The sequence below is a fragment of the Psammomys obesus genome, unplaced genomic scaffold (assembly GCF_907164565.1).
Source record: "Psammomys obesus unplaced genomic scaffold, mPsaObe1.curated_primary_1811, whole genome shotgun sequence".
In the NCBI taxonomy this organism is placed as follows: Eukaryota; Metazoa; Chordata; class Mammalia; order Rodentia; family Muridae; genus Psammomys; species Psammomys obesus.
The window spans coordinates 3,444,073-3,453,673 of NW_026592636.1; the positions used below are offsets into that span (position 1 = coordinate 3,444,073).

The 9,601-nt window shown below is 54.4% G+C and overlaps 1 protein-coding gene across 3 annotated transcripts in view; it reads right to left on the reverse strand.

Moving 5' to 3' along the window:
- Positions 1 to 354: 354 nt before the first annotated feature.
- The window catches only part of Tcirg1 (T cell immune regulator 1, ATPase H+ transporting V0 subunit a3), a 12,975-nt gene continuing 3,728 nt past the window's right edge, over positions 355 to 9,601 (reverse strand). For 2 of the 3 annotated variants that reach the window (XM_055614696.1, XM_055614697.1), the window contains exons 6-20: positions 9,364 to 9,490; positions 9,203 to 9,285; positions 8,917 to 9,010; positions 8,631 to 8,843; positions 8,082 to 8,226; positions 3,279 to 3,418; positions 3,048 to 3,205; positions 2,880 to 2,970; positions 2,079 to 2,197; positions 1,786 to 1,999; positions 1,340 to 1,468; positions 1,097 to 1,237; positions 906 to 1,023; positions 575 to 752; positions 355 to 497 (exon numbers count right to left, since the gene is read on the reverse strand). In XM_055614696.1, coding sequence (XP_055470671.1) covers positions 419 to 497; positions 575 to 752; positions 906 to 1,023; positions 1,097 to 1,237; positions 1,340 to 1,468; positions 1,786 to 1,999; positions 2,079 to 2,197; positions 2,880 to 2,970; positions 3,048 to 3,205; positions 3,279 to 3,418; positions 8,082 to 8,226; positions 8,631 to 8,843; positions 8,917 to 9,010; positions 9,203 to 9,285; positions 9,364 to 9,490 — 2,029 coding nt within the window. In that variant the 3' untranslated portion in view covers positions 355 to 418. The remainder of the gene's footprint in view (positions 498 to 574; positions 753 to 905; positions 1,024 to 1,096; positions 1,238 to 1,339; positions 1,469 to 1,785; positions 2,000 to 2,078; positions 2,198 to 2,879; positions 2,971 to 3,047; positions 3,206 to 3,278; positions 3,419 to 8,081; positions 8,227 to 8,630; positions 8,844 to 8,916; positions 9,011 to 9,202; positions 9,286 to 9,363; positions 9,491 to 9,601) is intronic. The other variant, XM_055614698.1, reaches the window with a different exon arrangement.

Consider the following 9,601-nt stretch of genomic DNA (forward strand, 5'->3'; position numbering starts at 1 on the left):
GAGGCCACTCCTGTCTCGACCAAGCATGGAGGGAAAAGGACTTCAGGAGACAGAGCCTGAAGTCAAAGCCAGTTTTGCACACCTCCCAAAATGGGAAGCTCACTTTTTCCACCTGGTTGAAATCTACTCCCACCAAACTAGGACATCCCTTCTAGGCCCTAGAGCTAACCCTCTTGGTCCCTCAAGAGTCTGCAGATGTGTTCGTGGGTTTTCACAGCAATTCTAAAGGCCACCACCTCCTAACCTTTACCTCTGCTGAAGGCTGGTCTAAGTAGATGGCCTATTTGGAACCCATAGCTCTGACCACTGTATTGTCAGCCCAGCCCTGGTATCCCAGAGAGGACCAAGGCAATGTTTCTGGGCCAGCCAGCTCTTTATTCCCTTTCCTGCTTTAGAGAGGCAGGGGTTGTACTGGGCGCTACTCATCGTCCACAGTGAAGGTGAAGGGGCTGAGCTTGTAGCCGGTACCCGAATAGAACTTGTTCTGGAACTCGACCCTGGGTGCAAAAGAGGGGCCAGTGAGAGGGACGCCACCCGTCCCCTCCATGCCCAGGCTTACTGCAGGGGTGCTCACCAGTGCAATCGCAGGGCATGCAGGAAGGCTGAGAGTCCCTCCATCACCAGCAAGATGGCCACAGTCATCACAGCAAAGGCAGCAAACACAGGGACCAGCACCACAGCTGCCACGCCCATCTCTCGGCCCATGCCCAGGCCCACGCGCATCACCATGGCCCACAGGACCTCAGACAGCTCTGCACACAAGGAGCAGAGGCCAAAGTGGAGGAATGACTGTCAGTCCCCCAACCCCACTCCAGCATTCTTGATCCCTCCCTGCCCCTAGAGCTTGTGAGGCATCTCTATTTCACAGGGTAGGACATTTAGGCCCTGAGAGAAAGGTCACTTACGGGCATGGGCCAGGCTCAGGGCCCAGAGACGCAAGTAGGAGGCTGTGTTGGAGATGCAGCCCAGGCAGAACTCAATGGTGTGGATGGCCTGGTGCATGAAGATCTCAGAGGGGACAAACTGCATGGGAAGAGGCCATGAGATAACAGCCAGGGCTGGCAGCCCTCCCCCAAGAAAGTACTGCACCACCCACCTCAGCCTCCTCCTCATCTGCTGGGCTCCCAGCCTTCTCCTCATCATGGCTCCAGCTGTTCTCCGAGGTGGCAGCATCATGGGAAGCCAGAAGCTTGTCACTGGCCTCACCCTGAAAGCAGGTAGCATCAACAGCTCCAGCCTGCGGAGCAGCCCATGCCACCCAGCCAGCATCACGGAGCCTGCAGGGAAGGAGGGTCCCCTCCCACACAGCCCTCCTTCCCTGCACTCCTCCCTACTCTACCTGTCTGCCTGCTGGCCTTCTCTGGGGGTTTCTGCGGCGGTGCTTGCGCAGCAGGTACAGGGGTGTGCCCAGCAGCAGGACAGGAACTGTGGCCAAAGCCAGGACCACCAGCGCATACTGTACCACTTCCTGTGGGCGAGGAGGGCAAGGCAGGCATGGACAGTGTGCACAGTGAGTCACTGGTATGGTCATATTGATCCTATGGAACTGCAGTCCCTCGCCTGGGGACACTAACAAGGACCTCTGAGAAAGGACTTCAGGTTCCCAGTACCTCCTGTGGAACCCCTCTCTGCTGCAAGCTTCAGTCCATTGCCTCTGATGTAACTCTACAGGGATTCTGGCCAACAACCCATTTCTCAGGTGGCTCTGTAGCTCCTGGTGTCCCAGTGACTCAAGTGGGGCCTCCCCAGAGAAAGGGTCTGAGCCATGCTCTGCCCCTGACCTACCTGCCCATGGAAGAGTATCCGATTGGTGGGACTTTGCGAGAAGAGGAACATATTGATAAAGTGAATGAGGATGCTGGGCGCCAAGGAGGGTCTGTCGGCCCAGACCTGCAGCCACTTGTAGACAATGAGGAACACAAGGTAGCCGAAGAGGCCCAGCAGGAAGATGAGCTCAGGCAGGGTCTCCAGCAGAAGCCGGTGGGTCTGGCCAAAGTGCCTGTGGGAACAGATGGGTCAGATCACTCTGCTGGCCCCAGGAGAGCACTGCCCGCACCCATTGGCAGCCCTGGGCTCACACGTGGTTGAAGACACTGAGGAACACCCCGAAGGCCATGTGGGTGACCCCGAGGATGACAGACATCTTCATCTTGAAGGAGTTGAGGAAGCTCAGGTGGTTGGTGGCCAGGCTCCAGATCTGCGGTGGTGGATGAGGTGAGCACCCAGCAACACCGCGGTCGGTTCTGCCAGGACGCCTCCCACCCCGTCCTTCTCAGCGCCTTCCTGCTCCCTGACAGACCCAGTCACAGCACCCCATCACTAGTTCTAAGGGACAGCCAAAGGAAGCCAACAGTTGCTCTCACAGGTCAGGTCAGGTCACGCGACCAGGGCTCAAGCCTGGTTCTTGCCAGCTGGGTACCACAGACATCTAGGCCCACATTCCACCCTCACTTGTGCAACGGGGTGATGAGAAGGGGGATCGTAGGCCTCCCACACGGACCAGGTATTTCACACGTACTGGTCTGCTATCTGGCCTGGGTTTTGGTTGGTTGGTTCCAGACCGGGTTTTATGTAACCCAGGCAGGCCTTGAGCTCAAATGCAGCCAAGGGTGCATTTGAACTCAGATCCTCCTGCCTCCCACCTCCCAAGTGCTTGAATTACACTTGTGTACCACCAGTACACTCAGTTTGGATACTGTTTTTTACAGGCCTCTCTGCGTGTGTGTCAGGCCAAACACTGGCTCTAGCACAGAGCCTGGCACCCAGGAAGTGCTCGGTGCCCATTACCAAAGGGGACAGTAAGCCAACGGAGCTGTGGAGCCCTAGCCAGCCCTCCCAACTGCCTCCATCATCCACACGCACCAGTGTGGCCCACTTACCGGATCAATGCCAAAGGGGTAGGGTCCCAGGAAGACACCAGTGATGTTGGGGTTCAGAGTGAGCATAGGGTGCTGGGACAGATACTTGTCACTGTGGTGAAAAAAAAGGTGATGTCAGCGCTGCACAGTGGGCCAGGGACCTCGAGGGGGGAGGGATAGAGGTCCTACCTCCAGCCTGACTGGTTGGCCATGGCAGCCACACTCCAGCCTGAGGGGAAAATGGTGGTGGCACGGCTAAAGCACTCATTGTAGATGAAGCCAGTGTAGACGGAGAACAGACCCATGAGCAGGAGTAGGTAGCGACCCCCAAAGAAGGTCTGCCAGATCTGGGGGGATGGTGTGATGAGAAGCTGCTCAGCTCTCGTGCCCTATCCCCTGCCAGCTACTGAGGTTTCGTACCTCGTTCCGGGCAGCCTTCACAGCTGGCCGGTTCTCAGTGAGGACCATGGCCAGGGCAAAGAGAAACATGAGCAGTCCGTGGCCCACGTCGCCAAACATCACAGCGAAGAGAAAGGGGAAGGTGACAATGGTGTAGGGAGCTGTAGGCAGAAAGGACACCGTCAGGTACGTTCCCATGGGGGACTGGGTATCTGCTTCCTTGTCTGGGTTGCCACAGAGGGACCCCCGGGACCAGGCGAGAGTGTGTCTGTGAAGCAGGGACCACATGCTGATAACTGTCAATCTGAGCCATCTTGAGTTTGCTACTTAAGCCCCATGCACCTGTTTCTCAGTGCCACCTCACAGGGTCCTTAGGAGTGTTGTGAGCAGGCCTCGCAGGTGATAGGCTGTGGACATAGGCTCAGCAAGTGCTAGCTTGTTGCGGATATAAACATGTTTTTGTTTTGGTCCCAGATGTGGCGTGTGGGACTGATGGTCCACAGCAGCAGACTATTTGCCTCATGCCGGCTCTGAGAGGAGCTCTTTGCCAGCTGCAGATGGTTTAAATCTGAGGACTCTGGAGAAAGAATAAATGCCAGAGCCTAGAGGGTGAGGAGGCTGTGAGAAAGAACAAGGATGCTCCTCCTTCCCCCTTGCTGCTCCTGGCTGTGTTGTGAGACAAGAGGTTGGAGATCTCCTAAAATGAGGATTGGACTGGCTTCAAGGAACCTGGTGACCCTAACCAGCAGGAAGCAATTAAGAGAAGTGTGGCCCCTCTCCCACTATCCCTTTCTCTCTCCTACCTGGTGTTGGGGTGTTGGAAGGGATTAGGGTGGAATAGACAAAAAAAAAAAAAAAAAAAAAATGTAAATGAAAGAGGGAAAGAGGTTTTTTTTGTTGTTGTTGTTTTGTTTTGTTTTTTTAAGATAGCGCTGCTGCTGAGTGGTCCAGGATGGTCTTGAACTCCTGAAGTAATCCTCCTGACTACTATTGTTGTGTGTGTGTGTGTGTGTGTGTGTGTGTGTGTGTGTGTGTGTGTAAATCAAAGGACAACAATGGGTGTCATTTCCCAGAAGCCTTCTCCATTTTGAGACAGCGTTTGTCATTAGTCTGGAACCTCACCAAGAACGAGCTGCCTGGTTCCATCCCAAATCTCATCACAGCTGAAATTACAGCCATGCACTGCTGAACCTACATGGGCTTTGGAGATCCAAACGCAGGTCTGCAGGCTTGCCAGCTCCCTAGCTCTGTTGCTAACTGGTCTTTTGTTTGTTTCTTTTTTTTTTTTTTTTTTCTTCCCAAGACAGGGTTTCTCTGTGTAGCCTTGGCTGTCCTGGACTCACTTTGTAGATCAGGCTGGCCTTGAATTCACAGAGATCTGCCTGCCTCTGCCTCCCAAAGTACTGGGGATACAGGCATGTGCCACCACTCCCAGCTTGTGGTCTTTTTTTTTTTTTTTTTTTAATAACATTTATTCATTAATTTGTTGTAGAGAAGTCGTGCATGTGTGGAGGTCAGAGGATAACTTGCAGGTGTCAGTTCTCCTATGTGGATCCTGGAAACTGACCTCATACTGTCAGACTTATTGGCAAGCCTTACTCAGTAATCATCTCTCTGGCCCTGAATGCTTTGTTTAAGATCTATAAACTAGGCATGATGGCGCATACCTGTAATCCTAGCACTCAGGAAACTGAAGCAGAAGGATTGCCATGAGCCCAAGGCCAACCTAAATTGCAGTGCAAGAAAGACCCTGTCTCAAGCCAGGTATGGTGGTGCACACCTTTAATCTTAGCGCTTGGGAGGCAGAGGCAGGCAAATAACTGTGAGTTTGAGGCCAGCCTGGTCTATAAAATGAGTTCCAGGGTAGGCAGGGCTATAACGATACCCTGTTTCAAAAGACCAAGACTAAAAAAAAGCCCAAAAATCCTGTCTCAAAAATGGAAGACAAAACTATACACAGAAAACAAGTAAAAGGGCTGGAGAGATGGCTCAGCAGTTAAGAACACTAGCTGCGCTTCCAGAGGTCATAAGTTCAGTTCCCAGCAACTACATGGTGGCTCCCAACCACCTATAAGAAATCTGATGCCCTCTTCTGGCCTGCAGGTGTACATGCAGATAAAACACTCCTACATTAAAAAAACAAAACAAACAAACAAACCAAAAAACAAAAAACATAAATAGCCTGGCATGGTGGTGCATGCCTTTAATCCCAGCACTTGGGAGGCAGAGGCAGGCAGATCTCTGTGAGTTCAAAGCCAGCTTGGTCTACACAGCAAGTTCCAGGACAGCCAGGGCTACACAGAGAAACCTTGTCTTGAAAAATCACAAGTAAACAAACAAAAAAAGGAGCTAGAGAGTTAGTGTGCATGAAGCCCTTGGCTCTATCCGCCCCCAGGACTGCCTAGACCAGGCCTCATGGTCCACTCCTGTGATCAGGGCACTTGGAAGGTGGAGTTCAAAGGAAGAGCAGAAGTCCAAGTATCCAATAGAGTTTGAGACCAGCCTAGGAGAAGTGAGACCCTGTCTCAAAAACAAAACAGCAAGAGAAACCAATGCAAAAGAAAGCAAAAGAGAGGGGAGAAGAAACAAAGAAACAAAAGCTTTGCCACCAACCATCCAAAGGGCAGAGAGACAGTGGGTCCTGGTAGGCATGTAACAAGTTCCAGAAGGCCAAGATGCCTCCCTAATCTCTGGAATTAGGGTCAGAAAGGGGGTTCCGGTGCACATGCCTAATTACGGGCCAACTGTGAGCCCTTCAGAAGCTACGCTGTCATCCTTCTGCTCAGCCCCTCATATAGAGTGGACATTAAGCCTGTATTCAGTGTCCTTATATAGAAGGGGACATTTATTTGAACACAGAGAAGGGAGAAGACCACAAGGCCATGACAGCCATCCACAGCACAGGAGAAAGACCTAGAACAGATTTTCCCTAACAGGGGGAACAGTGCCTGCTGACACCTTAACCTCAGACCTCCATCCTTCAGAACCCTGAGCCCAGTTCTGCTGGTCTGTCATGTTTAGACAAACATGTCTAGTAGCCCAGGCTAGACCTGAGCTTGCCATGCCCAGCATGGCAAACATAGCTCTGGCCGGCCTTGCCCTTCTCCCCGCTTCCCCTCTGCCTTGCTAAACACTGTCCTAAAGCTAGCCACCAAGGTCTAATCTTATTTGGCCACTTTTCCTGAGGCTGACCACCAAGGTCCAGCTATCAAAGTATTGAAGTCCAGCAATCAAAAGCCCCTGCTGGCTCACCTAATTAACATGCCCAGTTAAAATTAAACAGCTCATCCATACACAGGGTCTCCCCTTTTATAAACCACCATTTGCTCCTCTCCATCCAGAGGCAGTCCTTTGTGGATGCCTGCCCCTGCAAATACTCCTTCCCCCTCTCCCCAGTTCCATTCCCCCTCTCCCTAGTCCTTTATCTCCTGTCTTCATCTCTTATCCCCTGCCCTTTGTCTCTTTGGGGCAAATAAATCCCTTTTGTGCTGAGAACTTGGTCTTGAGATATCCTGGGCCTATACGGATCTTTTCACCATGTCGCTGAGGCTGGCCTCAGACCCTGCTCCTCCTGCCTCTGCCTCCGGCATCTGCACACACCCAGCCGTCTCTGCCACTTAGCCACCTCTGCGACCCACAGTGCTTAACTGCAATGGTTCTAGCAAGTGACACCCCTCCCTGAGGTCCCACAAGAGGACAGCCACCGTCATGACCATTTTACCTGCCCTGGCAGGACCCCAGATGGAGCTCGGGATGCTGGTTCTGAGGCACTGAAGTCCCTGATCATGTGGCCGGTGTCGGCACAGCCTCAGACCGACCCTGCCTATCATCAGTTACGGCAGAGCCCCAGCCCTGCGATCGAGGCCCCTCCCCAGACAGGACACACCACTGCCACCCTGCACGCCAAGCCTGCACTCAGCGGCGCTGGGGCATCCCTCTCTACCTTCCTCTCCTCACAGCTCTATCCCTTTTGGGGTTCTCTCCAAGAGCACCAGCCTTGACAGGAATTTCAGACTACCTGGTCAGGATTCCCCTGACAGGCTCCGATCTTACCACAGTTGGACCGGGACCATGTGTACACCTGCACTCAGCCTTTACGGAGGTTCTGAGGATTCCAACTCAGGTCCTCACCCTTCACTGCAAGTACTTTGCTCACCCAGCCTTGAGCTCTCTCTGTAGCTGAGCATGACTCTGAATCCTTGGTCCTCCTGCCTCCACCTCCCGAGGGCTGGGATTATAGGCCTGCACCACCGTGCTCAGTTTACGCCGAGGACTGAACCCGGGACTTCGTGAATCAGCTAGGCAGGCACTCTATGGACAGAGCTACATCCTCATTCCTGTTCATTCCAACTTTGTAAAAAGAAACAAACCGAAACCACAGCTTGGCCAAATAAGCCACAACTCTAGGCTGGTGGAGGGCACTCTGACAGCCACCAGCCCTCCTGGTTCCAACTATCATTCTCATTTTACAGACCAGGAAAATGTGACCACAGAAACTAAGAAACTCATCAAAGCAAGCAAGCTGGACTTTAAGCCGCTCCCAAACCTGTTCCCTAAACTGTTCCATGGGGCTTCCTGTGGATTTAAACAGCAAAGACAAGAGTAAAAGTCCCAGCTGGGACTAGGGCACCCAATAGCTTCCCTAGAGAGATTGAACTGGGGAGTATATATCCTTTTTCTGCTGAAAAAGGATGGGGTCCGGCTCTTACCCGTAACCTCAGGGTCTGTACCCCAGGCAAAGGCCCAGCTCCTGCCCCTCTCAAGGTCTGCACCCAGGCAGCGGGTAGGAGGGCTAGCCCCCACTGAGGGTGCAGTGGCTCTCACCAGGGTTGACTTCGCGGTAGCGGCCCACACCATAGGCATCCACAATGCCCTGGAAGCTGGCAGTGAAGCGGTTGGTCCTGATGAGGGTTGGAGGCATGTCCCGGCAGGGGATGCGGTGGGCAACAGCACTCACTCCCGCCTCACTCTGGGGAGGGCAGAGAGACAGAAGCTGATGTTGAGGCCTTCGGAAACCCTGGGGGGCCCACCCAGGCCCAGCCCCGCACCATCAGGTGTGTGCCTCAGTGTCCCCACGTGGACCACCACTGCACCCATTGCTAAGGGGCCTGAGGTTCCCTACAGGCTCAGGTCACCTAGCCGCTGCCTTGGAAGTCCAACTTTGTAATTGCCTTGTGTAGCTTGGAGAGACTGTGGGAGGTCAGAGGAAGGAGGGTTATGGGACCAGGGATATCTGGGTAATGCCCTGGTGAAGGCTTCTAGGGCTGGTGCCCATCCCCACCCCAATCCCAGGGCAGAGCTGGGGTACTGGAAGCTTGACGTGAGAGTGGAGGCGGAGGAGGGGAGCAGGCCTCTGGCGGCCTGTATGCTCACCGAGCCATCCTGCAGCGCCTGTTGCAGGGTGGGCAGGGCCCGAGTGGCACACCACACCTCCGCAATGAGGCACTTGTGTGTGGTGCTCACGCTGCACTGGTTGAGGGCCAAGTACACAGCCTTCATCTTTCGGATCTGCGTCTGCCCCGGGGGCAGCAGCTGCCGCGCCCGGCCCAGCACCTGGCTCAGGAACCGTTCTGTCTCCCCTAGGACCTGAGGCCAAAAAAGGCAATCAGAAGGGACCTAGCTCAGGAGCCAACAGGAGTCAGGTCATGCGGACACTCACCTCCTGGAGCTCCTGACTCTGCTGCTGCAGCTGCTGCAAGGTCCCAAGCCGGGCTTCCTCCTGCTCCAGGTACGGGAAGACGTGACAGTGGAAACTGAGGAAAAATGGGGTTGAGAGGGTTTGCGCGAGCTGCAAGGCAGAGATGGGGACAGGACAGATTTGGTAAAGATGCCATCAGGGACCTGGGGGACACACGGTCAGCAGTATCTAGCTGGGAGCCTCAAGTGACCTCTGGAGGCTGGACACCGGCAGAGGCCGAGTGACCAGGCATGCACCCGGGGCTCACCAGTCTGTGATCTTCCGAATCTTCTGTCCGATCTGCTCACCCCAGTAGGAGATGACAAAGGTCATCCAGGTTGCAGGCTCACCCTGAGAGAGCAGGGCTCAGTTAGTCCCTGGAGCCCTGGCTCCTCCCAAACTGCCCCATCCTGTCCCCTGCCAGCTCACCGTCACCGGGTCCTCCAGCTGCCCCTCAGTCTCCCTAAAGCTGGCAATGAGGAAGCCTCGGCAGGCTCTCCAGAGCAGGCGCTCCAGGGCAGCAGCCTTGTAGGGTTCCACAGCACCTGCCACAAAACTGCCAGCAAGGCCGGAGGGGGCAGGGCTGCAGCCTCCCCACCCACCTCAGCAGAAAGCCCCCAACACACACACACACACACACACACACACACACACACACACACACACA